The 19265-nt window shown below is 40.8% G+C and overlaps 1 protein-coding gene across 1 annotated transcript in view; it reads right to left on the minus strand.

Annotated features, from left to right (window-relative positions):
• LOC131406085 (RNA polymerase-associated protein LEO1) overlaps window positions 1-19265 on the minus strand; it is a 32830-nt gene that overhangs the window by 944 nt on the left and 12621 nt on the right. Inside the window, exons 4-11 of the mRNA XM_058541586.1 lie at window positions 17372-17466; window positions 16219-16364; window positions 15381-15465; window positions 12429-12523; window positions 11729-11863; window positions 10438-10573; window positions 7899-8085; window positions 5219-5316 (exon numbers count right to left, since the gene is read on the minus strand). Coding sequence (XP_058397569.1) covers window positions 5219-5316; window positions 7899-8085; window positions 10438-10573; window positions 11729-11863; window positions 12429-12523; window positions 15381-15465; window positions 16219-16364; window positions 17372-17466 — 977 coding nt within the window. The remainder of the gene's footprint in view (window positions 1-5218; window positions 5317-7898; window positions 8086-10437; window positions 10574-11728; window positions 11864-12428; window positions 12524-15380; window positions 15466-16218; window positions 16365-17371; window positions 17467-19265) is intronic.

A 19265-nucleotide genomic window follows, 5' to 3' on the forward strand; every position in this document is an offset into this window, starting at 1 on the left:
GGACACTCCAGAACTGCCTTAATTAGCCTCCTCACCAAAAATTAAATAGGCTGAACAAATAGTTTGAAGGTTGAGACTGGGGAAGGCCAGGCATCTTGCTGCTATAACCAGACAATGCTTCTGGAGGTAGAATACAAGCCAGTATAGCTACTTTTTCTGATGGTCCCCATGTCTGGCCCTCTGAGGAGCAAATACCATCTCACACTTGTTTCCTGTCTTACTGTCCCAAATGCATCCCCACAGACCTGAAGTGTCATAGGAGAATTCAAAATTATGAATCCACAGTAGGAGATCCAGAAGTCCTCCTGTACTTACTTCCCAGCTGGCAGCAGTCAACTTACTCAAACAGCAATCCTGGAAGATGGATCCTGCCCCAGGGTGTGACAAGTGCTCCTTTCTACTTCCCAGCCTGGAGCAAACCCAGGTACTTCTCTCCCAATCCCACATCAGCAAAGGCAAAGAGCCCAGTCAACCCTACTACTTGTCTTTTCACTTATTTTCAACCAAAGAATCTTTATTTTAAACACTTTACATGCAAGCCTGTTTGTGGCAACCTTGCCCAAGTCTACCTCAGTGTGTATGGTCTCTTTAGCTCTAAAATTCTTTAATAAGTTTAAGTTCGAGTGAATAAAAGAAGACCTGGCATGGTACTTCTAAAAAGTGGTAGAGCCTGTCCTAAAGGACCCTGGATGGGTGCAGGAGCCAGAAGATGGTCATGGTTCTCCCAAAGAAGTCTGATTGGCACCAATCCCACTCCATTGTCCGGGGTAGGACGCTCCAGAATTCCGCTTTGGAAATCCTGCCAGGACTGACTTCCCCAGCAGCCACAGGCAAGCACAGTAAAGCACAGCAAAGGCCCGCAGGCCTGGCACTCCCAGGATGTAGAAAGTGAGTGGCATCCTTCAGGAGACCTCATTCTGTGAAATTAGGAATGTGGGATTCTGCCTTACTGAATCTAGCTGGAATAAATCCCTGGGCCATGTACAAATGGAAGGAATGATAAAAAATATTCATATTACACTAAACTAAAGCTTGCTAATATAGCCATGAATACAGGTCCCTATAGATATAGGAACAGGCAGCCTACAGTTCTGAAGGAGCTGTCTTCCAACAATTTATTTTTAAGACTAACTGTAAAACTCACACAGTTTTTTCCATGCTAATAAACCAGCTCCCAGAGCTTATTTAACCCAAAATATACCTAAGAATATACATAAATAAGGGAGTCAAAGTATAAGAAACCAACACCAAGAAAGTCAAGGCTTCTAGAGAAATAAATGCAGAACCCCAATCATGGGAACCCCCACACTGGAGGGGAGCTGGGACTATCTTGGTTCCAAGGTGCTGACGGCTCCATAAACAGAGGGGAAGGGACTCTAGCAGGTAAGGCAGGGCTGCCAAGCGGCGAATGGAGGTTCTATAAGGGAGAGCTGGGAGAGGAAAGAGAGACACAGAGAGGAACCAGACCACTGGGCACCACGTTCTAAGTAATCCTTCTCAGCAGGCCACCTCTTTCTTCTAAGAAAACTGAGGACGGGCCCTGACACCTTTCCTTCCCATTGTCTTCATGTTTTTTTCCACTTAGGTCTTTCCCTTTTCCATAGTCTCTTTTCCTACCTATTTTTCTACCTTTGAAGTAATTTAGGTTTTCTAAAGTTTTTACTGCTTACGAAAATAAGAAAGGATAAAAAGCTCTATTTTTCTCCTTTTTGTAACTTAGACCCTATGGGGAAGGGAAGTTAGCATTTCCTATTCAGCTACTACGTGTCACCCACTTTCATATCTGTTATTTACTATAATACAACTTCACAGGGCAGCAAGCATGAGTCCCACTGAACAGACGAGGAAACAGACTCAGAAACGTGGGAAGACTTGCTCAAGGCCACACAAGTGGTAAAGGGAAGCCCCAAGATTCAATAATCCATTTCGTTCTAATCCAGACTCGTGCCCCTTCCCCCATATCAAGGAATGCTCTGGTGATAATGGTGGTTTGCTGGTATGGGAACTTAGGGTCTGAAAACTCCCCTGTATCTCAGAGGCGTACCCAGGCTCAAGGTGCTTGGGTGGGGTTTAGTGTGCAAATGAGGAAAGGACTAGAGCAGGTACGAACCCTTCCTCCTCTCTCCCATCGTAACCCATGGCCAGGACTTGAACTGGGGTAATATGAGGAGGCAGTGGCAGGCGTTGGGAAGTCCAGGCAGAAGTAAAATCTTTGTTGTCAAGAAAGGGGAGGGGACGGGCACAGAAAGACCTAACAGAGTATTTGGGTGAGGAAGGTAGGGAGTAGTTCCTATTATAGATAGGAGGAATTCACAAGAGGTATCTTTAAGTCAGGCAGTTACAGGTTTGCAATTGCTCAGCCTAGAAGAAGGCTATTTGATGGATCACATTTAAAAGTATTCTCATTTCTAAGAACACTAGGAACAAACAGAAGTCCCATGGCACTTCTCAATTTCATTCACAGTTTCCGCTTGCCAAGAAATAAAACAGCATCTGCTTAGATGAGGATGCCCATTTGCCAACAGTTCAACACACTGTAAATGCATCATTAAGATGTTTCCTATCTAATGTGAAACAAATATGTTGCAGCATAATTTAATACTTTCTGTCTAGTTATCTTGCATAGCATGCCACTTCCAAGAATGACTGGGAAATATTAAACACTGTGATTAACAAACAGTAACTCAAGAAAAAAATTCTGCTTCACATGAGAAAAGAGCTCAGGAAGCTCATAGTTCATAGAAGGTCAAAATGATCAAAGTACATTAAAATCATGGACAACGGGAACACAACATCTATTTCCTACAATATGGCAGAACAATCCTTTGAATAACCCTCTCGCTGAACATAACTATGATGGGAAAATATAAACAAAGCAATGTAATGGCAACAAAATAAGGTATAATCAGAGGCCAAAAATTAAGTGAAGGCAAGAACCCACAGAGACAAGCAGAGCACTAAAGCAGGCTTTCTCCCTGAAGACATTTACCAAACTGTGAACATGAGCCTTGGTTTTCCTGCCTTTCAGGGTGCTGAGGCCAGGAGACAAGGGCCAAGTGGAGCAGATTAACAGCAGATCCCACAAGACTACATCTTCAGTGTAAAGGGAAACCAGAAATAAGCCCAGGCCCATTTCTCTGAGGCAGGGGTCAGCAAACTTTTTTGGTAAAGGGCCAGATAATAAATGTCTTAGACTTTGTAAGACACACGATTTCTGTTGCAACTACTCAACTCGGCCATTGTAGCAGGAAAATACCCATAGAGAATAGATAAACGAATAAGCATGGGTGGGTTGCAATAAAGCTCCACTTGAAAAAACAGGTGGCAGGCCAGATTAGGTCAGTGGGATGTAATTTGCCAACCCCTGTTCTAAATGACTGCAAGGATAATTTTGAACCTCATAAATTAGAACTAGTTGGCAGGGGATTAAAAACAAAAATTAAAAATTTCTAGAAAAACTCATAACCACAAGTCAGAACTCATACTTTCAGGTAATCTAAAAAGACCTTATTCCAAGAACATAATTTAAAGTGGTCCCAGACAGCTGATGCCCAAGGCACCTGGCAGACGCAAATATAAACCATCTTTGGAGGAATCCATCTATCTAGGCCTCAAAAATTCCCATTGATCTGAGCTAAGTAAATCAATCCTTTAATCATAAAACATACAGAGAAGTCATCACGAAACAGAGTCAGCAGAAGTAACAGGCAGTAAAATCACACACACAAAGATTTCAGACATTGGAATTATCAGACATAGAAGACCCTATAAGTAGGTTTAAAATATTTAAAGACATAAAAAGGAGAAATTGAAAATATGAGTTAGGAGTAGGAGTTTTAAAAACGACCAATTTGAAAAAGAAACTAAAACTAAAAAATTTTTAAATGGCCAATTTGAAAAAGAAATTAAACCTCTAGAGATGAAAACTAAAACAAAGTAAAAACTCAGTGAAAGGGATTAACAACATATTAGACACAGTTGATGAAAGAAGCAGTGAAGTAGAAGAAGGATCTGAAGAAATATCCCTGAACGCAGAGACAAAGGCATGGAAAATAGAAAAGAGAGTTGAAGAGTCATGGAGGATAGAGTGAGAAGGAATAACATCCATCTCATCAGAGTTTCATAAAGAAAGGAGAGAGAGAATGGTACAGAAGTAATATCTGAAGAATTGACAGATGAGAAATTTTCAGAACTGGTGAAAGATACCAATCTACAGGTTCAGTCTAATGAATCACGATCCAAAAAATAAAAATACAAAATAGATACCAAAGTAAAATTTAAGAACACCAAAGATAAAAAAAAGGATCTAAAAAGACTTAAATAAAATAAATAAGTCCTGGGGATGTAATGTGCAGCATGGTGACTATAGTTAACAATACCGTATTGTATATTTCAAAGTTGCTAAGAGCATAGATCTCAAAAGTTCTTATCACAAGAAAGAAAAATTTATAACTATGTGTGATGATGGATATTAACTAGATATTGTGGTGATCATTTCACAATATACACATATATCGATTGAATCATTATGTTGTACACCTGAAACTAATATTTTACATCAATTATATCTCAAAAAAAACCCACAAAATTTCTCAGCAGCTATACTCTTATAATTTGAAAATGATACTGTTAAAAATATAAATTAAAATATTTTAAAATTACTTTGAAATAATTTTTTAATTATTTCAATAGATACATTTAATTTATTGAATTATTCAATACTATTTCAAATACTATTTCATCTAAATAAAAAGAAAACAGGTTTTTCTACCATAAGAATAATTTCTGTGAATTTCTGTGAATAATTTCTTTTAATAAACAAAAAGAAAGACGAGTACACCCTCTGATCTACCCACAATGAATTATTTCTAGTTCTCTAGTCAAGCCTTGGTATCTCAGGGCCATTTTTCTTTTCTCATAGGCCTTTCCAACTACCTGGAACATCCACCCTGGCCACTGTGCTATGCAAGCTAATACTCTTTCTTCAACACTCAGCAAGAGGTCTCCTTCTCTGAGCAGCCTTCCAACACCCATCTGAGCAGAGGTATCAGAGCCTCCTCTGGGCCACTCCTAGTCCTGTTACTGCATTTATCTCACTGAGTTTCAGTGAAGTGTATAGATGTCTATCAGTGCCCCTGGGCTGGGAGCTCCTCTTCATTCCAGGAGGTGACTCATGGGTACAGGGTAAACCCCTAGAATTGAATAAATTTGGTTTTACCTCATCACTGGTGAGTTTCTTTGCTTTGAGTAATCTTTGAGCCTTATCTTCTTCTGATCCCTCATCACTGTCTGACGAATAGATTCTGGCTCGTTCCTCTGAAAGCAAAGGAATAAGATTTGTGAGTGACTTTCAAAGACAGTGATCTATTCATTCCTGGATTTTTCATCTGATGGATATCTTCAGTTCTTTCTATACATTTTTCCCAAAGGAAACAAATAATAAAAATTTTCTGACTTAAAGATAAATGTAAGTTTAGATACATTGAAATGAAGCACTTACCTTCTCAAAATATGAGAATGGTTCACCTGACCACTTTATATATTAAAAAGGCTGTGTGCAAGGTGACTAAAGAGACAGAGACCACTACTCTTCCAAAATAAGCTATTAAAGCCCTAGTCATTCTTTCTGGGATGTAACCGTTAATTCCAAAATAAGCTTTGAAGATAAAACCAAGAGGTGGTTTCCTGATTCTGTAAAGACCGTTTGTTGCCAGGGGGACATTTCGAAGGGAGATGTAGAATCTGTCCCGATGCCCCAGCCCTGAGCCTCAGGGTGGAAAAAGAGCAGCTGACGGTAGACCAACCCCCTCGCCTCAGAACCCAAAGACTTCCCCTTCCCCCACTCCCTGCCATCTGACTACTGGACAGGACTGAACGCTAATGAACTTGTCCCTTAGGTTTTTCATCTCTGGTGAACGAATATTATGTAACTCTTTCCCTAAAGGCATCCTCAATTTTTTTAGTTTTTATGTGTTTTTTTTTCACAATTAATCTTTTCTGTGGGAAACTAGCACTAACAAAAAATAAAAGGTCTCTGTCCCCAAAGAGGTAGGTAGGAAGAGTATAGCAGCTCACCAGAACAAATGCAGTCACTGTAAGAAAAGGAGAAAGGAGTTTCATGGGATGGTCAGAGAAGTGGAAATACGGGTGTTCTCAAAATTTCTCACTCTACAGGGACAAAACTAGGATGCATGGTCACCCAAGGTATATCTTACATTGTACGGTGATTCCCAAAGCTCTGTCAAAGCTAATCTGGGGAGAATTAGAGCCTCCTTTTACAGATGGGGAACACGACATTCAGAGATGTGAAGTCACGTGCCCGAAGCTGATGAGTGGTAAGAACAATCACAATAGTTTTAGGTAACATTTATTTAGTACTTGTTATGTGCCAGGTGCTGGGTGAGTACTTTATATGTATTATATCATTCAATTCTCAAGACAACCTCATGTTGTAAGTACGACTGTCTTTTTCATGATGAGGTAACAGAAGGGAGGTATTGTAACTTTCCAAAAGTCATCCAACTAAAAAGTGGCGGAACTGAGATCAGAGCAGGCAGGATCCAGAGTCCAGCTCAAGTCTTCTACCTTCTGGCTCAGTTTGCTTCTCAGCATGCCACCTTGCTGCTGGCTGTGGGGAAACCTCTGGATGCAGTATTGTGGCTGAGACAGACACCTCAGAAGGCAGAGGACCTTGGTTCAAGAACTGTCCACTTAACAACTATGTGTCTTTGGGCAAGTTACTCAACCTCTCAATGTCGCCATTTCCTCAATAAGAAGAAGACAAAAATGGACTTTGAGGGCATTATGCTAAGTGAAATAAGTCAGACAAATACAGTATGATTTCACTTATATGTGGAATCTAAAGAAAAAGAAAAACAACAGCAACAAAAAAAACCAAGCTCATAGATACAGAGAACAGACTGATGGTTGCCAGAGGCAGGGGTGGTGTGCGGGAGATGGGTGAAAGGGGTCAAAAGGTACAAACTTCCAATTATAAATTAATAAGTCATGGGGATGTAATGTACACCACAGCAACTATAGTTAACAATACTGCAATGCATATTTGAAAGTTGCTGAAAGAGTAGATCTTAAAAGTTCCCATCACAAGAAAAAAATTTTCTAACTATGTATGGTGACAAAAGTTAAGTAGACTTATTGTGGTGATCACTTCACAATATATACAAATAACAAATCATTATCTTGTAAATCTGAAAATGATATAATGTTATATGTTAATTATACCTCAATAAGAAAAAAAGAACAAGACAATAACAGTAACTTGGTCATAACGTTGTTATGAGGATCAAATAGGATGTATGTAAAGTGTTTTGAGTGTTTGCCTGGGATTCAGTATGTGCTGAATAAATGTTAACCATTATAAATTATGTCGTCTCTCAGTACTTGCGGAAGATTGGTTCCAGGAACCCCTGTGGATAGCAAAATTCACAGACGCTCAAGCCCCTTATATAAAATGGCATAGGACAATGATGCGAAACCCACAGATATGGATGGCCGACTGTACTTGTGAAAGAAGGGAACACGCGAGGGAGAACTGTGAAAGGAAACGCCATGTATTCTCTGAAAAATTCAACTTCTTGATTCCCAATTAGTAATAAAAAAAGTTGGGAAAAGTTCCAAACATAATTGGCAGACTCTCAAACCAGAAAGCAGAAGCTCAAGGGACAAGTCTGAAAGTGGGAACAATAGCAGTTTCTCCCTCTCAGGCTCACCTGAAAGAACTCTGCAACGCCTAGCTCATTAGACCTTGACACGTATCATTCATTAACCCTGGTTCCTTAAAAATAAAACGCCAGTGACTGGGCATTCAGAGTAGGCCGAATGCAAAGATAAATTCCTGAACCCTGAAATGATGATACTTAATTTCTGCACAAACTCACCTCGAATGCCGCCTTTGTATCGGTTTTTAATGGCAGCCAAGCTGATGGACTCCTCGCCCTCCTCCTCCTCGTCATAACGATCAGGTTCTAGGTAACTGGCACTCAGCCCCCGCTGGTGCTGTTTCTCTCTCATTCGGCGCTGCTGAGACTCCCTACGAATAGAAGCCCTCAAACGTTCCTCTTCTTTCTGTAAAGAAGCAAATAAACTGCCAAACTTAAACAAATGAACTAGTTTAGTGCCCATGTGAACCTACTTTTACCGTAGAGACCACGTAAACGCCCAGCTCAGGATAACACCTATTTCCTGTCTTCAGAGCGCACTTCTCCCTATTCCACACCTGTGACCACACACAGTGACCGTCATGTTTAGTTCCAAGGCGTGAAGGCAACACCAGGGTGAAGGGGCAGAGGCTCCCTCACACTAACCGCTGATCAGAACAGGCACAGGACCGGCCTCGGGAGCTGCAGCGTCCCCCGTGCTGCCAGTCAGAGTCCAGAGAGCAGCGACCAGCCCCAGGAAGGCCAGCCATGCCCAGCAGACGCCCGAGAGAGGCTGTTTCTGCTCACTCCTGAGACTGACACCTGACTTGCCCAGGCTCCACCAAACCACCATGGTGCCCAAATATTCCTGTCCCGGCCCCTCAACCCAGACAGCTGCCCACAGCTCCTGACGACAGGATGGGGAGGTGCTGGTGGGACGGTCCCTGAGCCCCAAAGTAGAGCCTTCGTTCCCTTCCCTTTGCCTGGTATTCCACACACCACGGTTCACAAGACAGAGACAGGATATGAGAGGTCAGAGATATTCTGGCATTTCTTTGAATTCCTCATTTAATTGTACTGTATTACTACATACAACTCAAATTCCTCTGCTAGACCTTCTGTGCAGCAAATTGTTTCATTAAGTAGTAAGTGCTGGTACTGAGTAGAGTAAAAATCACTGTCGGTAGGACAGCAATTAAGAACAAACTAGCTGGGGCCCGCCCAGTGGCGTAGTGGTTAAGTGTGTGCACTCCACTTCAGCGGCCCAAGGGTTTCGCAGGTTCAGATCCCAGGCGCACATCGACGCACTGCTTGTCAAGCCATGCTGCGGCAGCATCCCATATAAAGTAGAGGAAGATGGGCATGGATGTTAGCCCAGGGCCAATCTTCCTCAGCAAACTAGCTGGGGCCGGCCCAGTGGTGTAGTGGTTAAGTTTGTGTGCTCTGCTTTGGTGGCCCGAGGTTCGCAGGCTCGGATCCTGGGCGTGGACCTACACACCACTTATCAAGCCATGCTGTGGTGGCGTCCCACATACAAAATAGAGGAAGATGGGCACAGATGTTAGCTCAGGGCCAATCTTCCTCAGGAAAAAGAGGAGGATTGGCAATAGAGGTTAGCTCAGGGCTAATCTTCGTAACCGAAAAAAAAAAAAAGAAAAAACCCTAAGAGCAAAGTATGGAGTCAATACAAATGTTCTTTAAAAAAAAAAAAAAAGAACAAACTAGCTGATTTTTGGTGCAATTCCACGGAAGCTGGGGAAGTGGAGGAGGGCTTAGTGGATCTCCAAAGGTGGTCCAGAGGGCTCTTCCAATAATGCTGAGCCTGGAGACTGCAGGTCCCTCTGGTTCCCCTAGCTTGAGGAGAAAAGCAGGAGAAATGGAGCAAGAAGTCAGACTCCAAAGCCAACGTGCTACACACCACTGGGTTAGGCACTGCTACTGAATGTGGCTTAGTTAACCTGCCTCCAGGAACAAAACACAAGCAGAAGGAAAAAGCAGGGGCCCAGGGCCAAACCTTCAGCAGAGCCAACAACGGGATTAGTCAGGAAGGCCCTGAGGCAGCCAGAGTGTCTTAGCCTCACTGTACCCGTTGCACTAAGGAATGAAATCGCGTGAAGCCGGCAGTGCAAGGGCCGAGATCCAGCAGGGATCAAAGATGACGGAGAGGAGAGAGAATGAGACTGTACCACCGCATTCGGCTTCTCAAAGCGCCTGCTGCACGAAAGGCCAACGGTATTGATACAAGCACACGCTCCATCCTTTGGGGACAAGGCCCCAGAACTGAATTTGTGCCTAACTGACAGTTGTGTCAAATCTGGAAACCCACCAGGTAGAACGTTAGAAAACTGACCTTAAAAACCACAAGCTACTTTTGGCCTGATGCTCCTTTAGGCACTTTCCCATTCAAACTCCTGGTCTACTTTTACGTTATTTTAGACTAAATCTCGAGCATTTTCACTGATTTTTGACATGGATTCTAAGCCAGAAATAGATGATTTAATCATCTTTGAAATTATCTGTGAAAGCTCAGATTCTTTCAGTCACCAGTTTGTTGCTGAACTCTCAGGACCCAGTGGGAGAGAACCTGGCCCTTCTGTCTGCTTTATGACCATCGCCCTATCACCCATTGTTTGGCAGATGCTTAGGAAATGAATCCAGCTTCCTGTTCATGCCAGCTGGAAAGTGAAAAGGCGGGTCAATAAGAGATGATGAATAAATGTTTTGGGAAATGCTATTCTTAGTATACCAAAAATCTCAGGATAAAGCTTAGCCAACATACCTTAATCATTTCTGTGCGCTGGCATTCAGGATCACGACCAGCCATTGGTAAGATTCTAATCTTCTGCGTCTTTGAACATCTATCCGCAAGTGACAGGGTCATCTTTCTATGTGTGGCACTGTCTGTAGAGTGAGGTCTGCAGGAAATGAACAAAAATGTCTCACTGTTTACCAAACGCATCTGTGAGCCAGTCATATTAACATCACAAAACCAAGAGGCCAACGACCACTTCCTATTCTCTAGAAAAAATAGGGAGAGGCACTAAACTGAATATACTAGGTGGGGGATTCTGAACTTTGTTCATTCTGTGGCTCACTGAAATATTCTTACCTCATGAATAAAGTGAAGAACGGAAAGCTAGAGTGAAAAAAGCTTTGCAAAGCACGATCACCCTCTAGAAGCAGTAAATGGATAGGCTCAAGCGGCATTCATTGAATGCTAAGTGCCAAGTACCACGCTTCATGTTTTACACGCTATATGACTTCATTGTCACAGCTACTCTAGGAGATAACTGTTACATTTTATACACTAGGAAACTGAGGCAAAGAGAGGTTGAGAAAGTTGCACAAGGTCACACAAGTGGAAATGGGACTCAAATACAGGTCTGATTCCAAAGCCTATGCTTCTGACCATTATGATTCTCAAAAAGCTAAGTCATACCCAAGATTATTGTGCCCTCTCTAAAGTTAAGCATTACCCAAGGAGGATGGTCTGCTTAGAATCAAGAAAAGAGAAACATGAACATTTCAGTGTAGAACCTACATGATCTAGAGAAGCAAGAGCTCTCGCCAGCTGACCTGAGTGTTCTGGGCTGCTTGGGGGACACATCCCTGGAGTGGTATTGGATGAAGCAGCCTCAGGAACAGGATGATCCCAGCCTTTACACCTACCACCTCACTGCCTTTCCTCTGACTGCATGCACACTAATAACTTTTAGTTATGAGTTAGTCTCCCAGAACAATTTCACTAAAAAGAAAAGACACACTCACCAGCAAGCATTCTAGGCCTCTTGGCAGTTATAATAATCACTGGAATTAATACATTGACATTCTGGTTTACATAACAGTCTCTTGTAAGTATAGTTAGCATGACCTGGTTCCCTGTGAAACAGCAACTTTTAGTGCACTTGACAAAATAGCCTTTGAACCTTCACAGCTGAGAACCAGATCCTGGTCTTTGGCGAACTATACCGTGAGGTTATGTCAATCAGGAGTCAGACATTTTGGACAACATCTATACTTCAGTGCTTTTACTGTAACAAATAATAGCGTGTGTTGATAAGAATAGTTACCTGAATGTGAGTTTGGTTTTGAAGACAGCTTGTCCCTGTAGACCAGTACCTTGTCTTATGAAAAGATGGTTGTGATCGCCCTGCAGTGGAGCTTTGTAAACATCAAACACTTCATTGCCTAAATGCAGAGACATGCTGGAAAGAAGGAACACCTCACGTATTAAAGTCATAAAGCTTTCATTCCACCATTTTACTTCACTTAAAAGGTGATTCAACTGCTGCTTTCTCCCCTTGCATAGAATTCAGAAGGAAAGAAAAGAATAAAGAAGGCATGGTATGAAAAATAACCTATATACAAGTAAAACATGCTGTATGTTTATGGTTAGCAGTAAAGTATGCTTACAACTAAAACACGCTGTGACATTTACTCAGCCTCTATTATTTTCCCAGTAAAAAGCAGTTTTTCTAAACTGTCAACTTACAGTGAGCAGCATGAAATGGGGAGGGGAGATGGTCCAAACTACTATGCTATAGCCGAAGAGGGTGATCACATTTTCGGCCTACTTTTAATGTCTTCCATCAGCCTGTATGACCCGCAACTACCTATTTATTTCTCTCAGGTTTTCTATGCAATGCCAGGGACTAAACAATGGAAATTCTTTAATACGAGGTAGCCCCCAAATAACGTCTTATTCCAAAACCCGATCCCTCCCAACCACATTCTGGGTATTTCAATACTCTTCAGGCATTTTGTGCTTACCTTCCATCTGACCACTTGACTATCCGAGCATTGCTTTCTTTAATTTCATTTCCTTCTTCATCCCGGCGTATCCTCCATCTTATAGTATTTTCTACCTGTTTTAAAACACAAGTGCCTTAGAACACTGTAGTTTATGCTTCTTTTCTCCTCAAAAGATACATAATCATAGAATAAGCATGCATAGGTAGTGACAGAAAAACAGACAACATTGAAACCCTCTTGTTTTAGTTACCTAGAGATGTTGGATAAATTAATAACAGGAAAAAAAAATGCTTAAGTAAATTTCTGAGCTTCTAGTGCTGGAATCACAGAGCGAGCTGAGTGCCAAAGCAGATGCTAAATCTGTAGCAGTTCGGAGATGTTTTAAGACACAGTAATGCTTGAAGCTACATGAGGTAGCAATTTAGAATTGAGACTCCCTATATACAGCAGGTTCTCTCACAGAGCTAAAAACCCTATAAACGTGACATCAAAAAACTCTGCCTACTGGCTTAGGGAGACAGGGAAGCTCCCCACATATGGGTAAGGAAAAAGAAGCACTCTATGAAAATTAAAACCCCAGGTCAGAGCAGGTTTAGAGTCTAACTTTATCTGAACTGCATCAGGGGGAAACACCAGGCAGATTTGGAAAACATTTAACAGCTTCCTGGGGCCGGCCCCGTAGCTTAGCGGTTAAGTGCGCGCGCTCCGCTACTGGCGGCCCAGGTTTGGATCCCGGGCGCACACCGACGCACTGCTTGTCCGGCCATGCTGAGGCCGCGTCCCACATACAGCAACTAGAAGGATGTGCAACTATGGCATACAACTATCTACTGGGGCTTCGGGGAGCAAAAAAAAAAGAAAAAAAAAGGAGGAGGATTGGCAATAGATGTTAGCTCAGGGCCAGTCTTCCTCAGCAAAGAGGAGGATTGGTATGGATGTTAGCTCAGGGCTGATCTTCCCCACAAAAAAAAAATAAAATAAAATAAAATAAAAAATAAAAATCTGTAAAAAAAGAGCTTCCTAAAAACGAAAACCATTGTTATTGAAATTAAAAACTCAATGGGACTTCTGGGAAAATACAGCACACTAAACACGTGTAGTTTATCACTGTTGCATCCTGGAAACCCACTAAAATGACAGTGAAGAACTAAAAAGGGATACACTCACAAGGATAAAGAGAAGGTGAGTTAAGATAGCAACAAAGAGAAGCCAACATTTTGAAAACTGACAGAGCTAAGCCCATGCTTCCCTATGCCTATTCTCCCACCACCAACCCTAAAAGCAGCTGCTCCCATTCCCACTTCAATTTCTGGATCTCCACTCTGTTAGCTGTGACTGTCTTTGCAACTGGGTCCTAATGGTTCCCTTCTAGTTTTTCCCCTTTTCTTCTTTATTCCTCACTAAATAAACAAACAACTATGAAGCCAACTGATTAAAGACCTCTATAATATTCATGAATTAAATATGATGTCATAGCTGAAATTTTTCAAAACAGTCTGGGTAAGGTGGGGTGGGGACTATAGATGAAACAAGATTGTTCCACTTGACAACCACTGAAATGAGAGATGGGCACGTGAGACTTTATTATACTGTTCTCATTATATTTGTGTATATTTAAAATATTCCTTAATAAAGGAAACAAAACAAAATAATCTGTCACTATTCCTGCCTTCCCTCTCACACAAAATAGGTTAGCTACATATAAATAGGGAAACACATATGGGCCATTATTAACTGAGAAGCCATTTTGAAAAATGCTTTCTATTATATAAGGTGATTCAATAACGATGCTATGAGAGGATACACTGCTAGGTCCTACCCTACTGGGATGAAAGACACATTAAAGCACTTCTAAAGACAGAGGACCTCATAGAGGTAAATAAACTGTATCTGGTTCCTTGTTCATTAAACAATTAATTACACCACCAGCTGACTCTTTAAGAATGGTCAGCTTAGTCTCAAGAAATAAAGAGTCCAGGGTTTTAAATCAAGCTTTTCAAGATAGCATCTGACATACACCAACATTTTGTACTCTAAGCACCAAGGTTTTAGAGTAAAATATTTATTTCTAAACTTTGATACCTATACTAGAGTCTGGTATTACATGGTCTGAAAATATAATAGATATATTGATATTTGCTGATGCATTAATAGGAATCAAGTAAATAAAAATCTCTCCTAATAGTCAACCAAAGCAATCGGAAGAATACAAAGAGAGCCACAGAGTGAAGCATTAGGTACTCGGAATAAATTCTCCTTTTGTATATAACTTGCTTATCCATAGATCAAAGAGCCTGATGAATTTCCTTTTGAAGGAAGTTGCTAGAACTTAACCCACAGTACATATGGAGGTAGTTGTTCTAAACAGCAAACCACAGTATTACTTATTCTGAAGGAAGTAGCTAATCATTTATTAAAAGCATCAAAAAAGTATAACTCGGGGCCGGCCCCATGGCTTAGCGGTTAAGTGCGCGTGCTCCGATACTGGCGGCCCGGGTTTGGATCCCGGGCGCGTACTGACGCACGGCTTCTCCGGCCATGCTGAGGCCGCATCCCACATACAGCAACTAGAAGGATGTGCAACTATGACATACAACTATCTACTGGGGCTTTGGGGAAAAAAAAGGAGGAGGATTGGCAATAGATGTTAGCTCAGAGCCGGTCTTCCTCAGCAAAAAGAGGAGGAATAGCATGGATGTTAGCTCAGGGCTGATCTTCCTCACAAAAAATAAATAAATAAAAATAAATTTAAAAAAAAGTATAACAGTGAGAAAAGTGATAGAAAAGTGACATTTTTACAGAGAAAAAGCTATATATTTTCTTCCTAAAAATATTCTGAAAAGAGAGACAATTCATCTGTTGATAAAACAGGAAACATAAAAAATCATTTTCAAAAGCTCAAGTCTCAAGTTGGTATCCTCAGGTTCCTTATAAAAGAAAGAAAGGAAGGAGTAAAGCATGGAATGGTACCTTTAATTTTAACCTGGTTCGACCTTCTTCATCCAGCATTTCTTCATCTTCAAATTCATCTTCATAATACTGAGGATCAAAAGGTCTACAAATTGTTTTTAAAATAAACTATTAATCATATTTTGTAAGGAATAGTATAACTGTTATGTAATAGCATCTCTATTAATACACACCATTACACTAAAAAATCTTAATATAATTAAAAATCATAATGGTCAGATATCTTTATGTTCAACTTCAATGAAGTATTCAAATTACTGCACCTTGAAATGGTGTTAATATAATATTGCTTGAAATAAAGTGCAAGCAAGGTTAAATATTCAAAATATTCTTTATTCTTACATGAGTCTTCCAACGAATAAGCCACACAAGGTCTAGCTTTCCACCTTATTTTGCTTGGGGAAAAAAATTTAAATCGCACAAGAGCTTTCGTGTTACTTAGTGAATAATTCTCATCAATACTGTTCAACTGTCCAAAACCATTAGTGTTTCTAGATCCACAACAGCTGCTACAGGACATTTGCAGTTTCTCTAGCAAATTGCACCACGCTCAATTTCAGCTTTTTCAGGGCTGCACTAGCCAAAAATACCCAGACTTATGATGTCTGTTAATTCATAAGAAAGTATCAAATTGCTAAAAACAATTATAAGCATTAAAAGTCTCCTTTACCAATAGTCTATACTTTTTCTATCATAGGATATGCTTGATTTATTTTTTCAGAGATACATGACCAGGTTTTCATTTTGTGATTAGTCAACTTATGTAAAATAAGCAAAATATCAATATTCAACATATTTCTATCCAACATCTAGAAACACTTTTTACTGATCCCCTTACCTGGGCTCTACACTGAGAAAGTTGGGCAGTTTAACAAAATACAAGTCGTTTCCTAAATCAGTGTTTACTTTGGGTATTTCTACTTCTATTCTGGTCTCAGGAATTGGCTCCTCCTCCTGTTGGTCCTGAGGCAATCCGTTTTCATCCTAGTACAAGAATCATGGAGTTTTAGAGATTGATAGAACCTTAGAAATGGTCTACTACTTCCACACTTAGGTAGACAAGAAGAATACTGAGACACCACTTTAGGACTAAAGCAGCCTTCACTCCCCATCCCTACCCACCCAGCCACCCAAAAACCTCATGGGAAACAAGATCAGTTTGGAAGCATCGATATAAGAAAATAAGATTTTGTGATAAATCTATCTTCCATATATTCACCAACTGAAGTGTGAAATTAAGCAACACTTCAATATATGAAGTCACTCCACCAATTAAAATCAGAGAAGATTATCAACACAGCACATATTTCTTGGCATGAACAAGAAAAACATTTAAATCAATGGTTCTCAAATCACAAGTCCTCAAAGTCTAATCTCTTAAGGTGTGGCACCAACCTCATGCTGAGCAGTTTGTTCTTTTTTTTTTTTTTTAACTCAGTTTCCCCCAATGGTAACATCTTGCAAACCTATAGTACAATATCACAACCAGCAGACTGACCCCAATACAGTCAGATACAGAACATTTCCATCACCACAAAGATTTATGTTGCCCTTTTATAGCCACGTCTACTTCCCTCTTGCCCTCATCCCTCCTCAATCTCAGGCAACCATTAGTCTCTTCTCCATTTCTATAATTTTGTCATTTCAAGAATGTTATATAAGGAGAATCATACAGTATTTAACGTTTTAGGATTGGCTTTTTCACACTCAGCATAATTCCCTGGAACTTCATCCAAGTTGTTGCGTGTATCTACAGTTCATCTTTTTTATTGCTGAGTAGTATTCCATGGTATGGTCGTGCCAGGGGGTTTATTTCCACTCTCCCTTATAACCAAGAGTTCCCTACATAACTGAGAAAGTCATCTGTTCATTTTATTTTCATACTGCAATTCAGTTATCAACTTCCTCTTCTCGGCATGAGACCCGTAGTCTCTGAAACTTTTTACTTAGCCTTGAATAAGCGCCCAGTACACAATGGTAATTTTACTTACAACAGGCTGTCCTGGAGTAGGTGGTTTATCTTCTCCATCACTCCCTGAAGATATATCATCTGCACCTCCAAACAGATCCATGGTTCCACTATTATCTTCAATATAGGAGGAAAAGTGCACAGTATTACTATCTAGAAGAGGTTCTTCAAAGTTATCACTTCAACACAGTCCCAAAGTTTCTGGACCAGGCACCAGGAAACCCCCCAAACAGAAGCCTGAGCCTGGCTCTCAAAGATCTGAGCAGCGTGTCTGTGGAGAGGAAAGGGGGCAAACCCAGCGACAGGCAGAGCTGCACAGGAGGCACTTCTTTCTCCCTCCACTTACTGCCTCCTTATTCTTCCTCTCTCCTTTATTCCCAGGAGCCCAAATGTCCCCCTACATTCCAGATGCTCAAGTGTGGGGCTTAAGCACTCCATAAAGGCCTATTCTTTACACAGTCCCTCAAGTTTTAAAGTTACACGTCCACCCAGCCCCCTCCTCTCAGGCAGAACTTCACCTCAATATAGGCAAAACAACCAGCACAATAATCTGTAATAAACCAAGGTAGGGTAGTAGAGGGGGTGAATAGAAAGATAGGAGGGTGGTCAGAAAGCAGACTGCTGAAAATTCAGATTACAGAAGAGTTACAATTACTGGTAACGACATGGTCTAGGATAAAACTATGAGAGTGAGTTACTGTGACAAGGCAGAGGACAGATCACTGAAAAAGAGGCGGCAACCTATTAGAATGGCTAAAATCCAGTCACTGAAACACCAAATGCTGGCAAAAATGTGAAACAACAGGAATTCCCATTCATTGCTGGTAGGAATGTAAAACTGTATGGTCACTTTGAAGACAGTTTGGTGGCTTCTTACAAAACTAAACATATTCGTACCATACACTCCAGCAACTGTGCTCCCTGGTATTTACCCCAAGGAGTTGCAAACTTATATGTGCACAAAAACTTGCACATGGATGTCTGTAGCAGTTTTATTCATAACTGCCAAAACTTGGAAGCAACCAAGATGTGCTTCAGTAGATGAATGGATAAATTGGTACATCCAGACAATGGAATATTATTCAGTGCTAAAAAGAAATGAGCTGTCAAGCCATGAAAAGACATGGAGGAAACTGAAATGCATATTACTAACTGAAAGAAACCAATCTGAAAAGGTTACATACTATATGATTCCAACTGTATGACATTCTGGAAAAGGCAAAACTATGGAAACAGTAAAAAGATCAGAGGTTAAAAGGGAGGGACGGATGAACAGGCAGAGCACAGAGGATTTTTAGGGCAGTGAAACCACTCTGTATGATACCACAATGATGGATATATGTCATTATACATTTGTCCAAACCCACAGAGTGTATACTGCCAAGAGTGAACCCTAAGGTAAACTATGAACTTTGGGTGATTACGATGTGTCAATGAGGGGTCATCAATTATAACAAATGTACCACTCTCTTGGGGGATGTTGATAATGGGGGGATGCTGTGTGTGTATGGGGGGCCAGGGGATATATGGGAAATCTCTGTACCTTCCTTTCAATTTGCTGTGAACTTTCAACTACTCTAAAAAAAAATAAAGCCTTAATGATAATTAAAAAAAAAAAAAAAAAGAGGAGGAGGAGGCAAGGAAGGTCAGGGTATTAAAAAGTTCATCTATATGACAAAATTACCAAAACTACAACCCCACCCACCAATATTCTCATGTCTCTTCTTGATTTATTTTCTTAGTTCTTATCACTATCCAACATACTATATATTTAATTTACTTATTGTGTTATTGTCAGTCTCCCTACCCTACCCTGACTCCACCAGAATGTGACTTCTACAAGGGAGAGGGATCTTTATCTGTTTTGATCACTGCTACATTCCCAGTGCCCAGAACAGTACTAGTACACAGCACAT

The sequence above is a fragment of the Diceros bicornis genome, chromosome 5 (genome assembly GCF_020826845.1).
Source record: "Diceros bicornis minor isolate mBicDic1 chromosome 5, mDicBic1.mat.cur, whole genome shotgun sequence".
Taxonomy (NCBI): domain Eukaryota; kingdom Metazoa; phylum Chordata; class Mammalia; order Perissodactyla; family Rhinocerotidae; genus Diceros; species Diceros bicornis.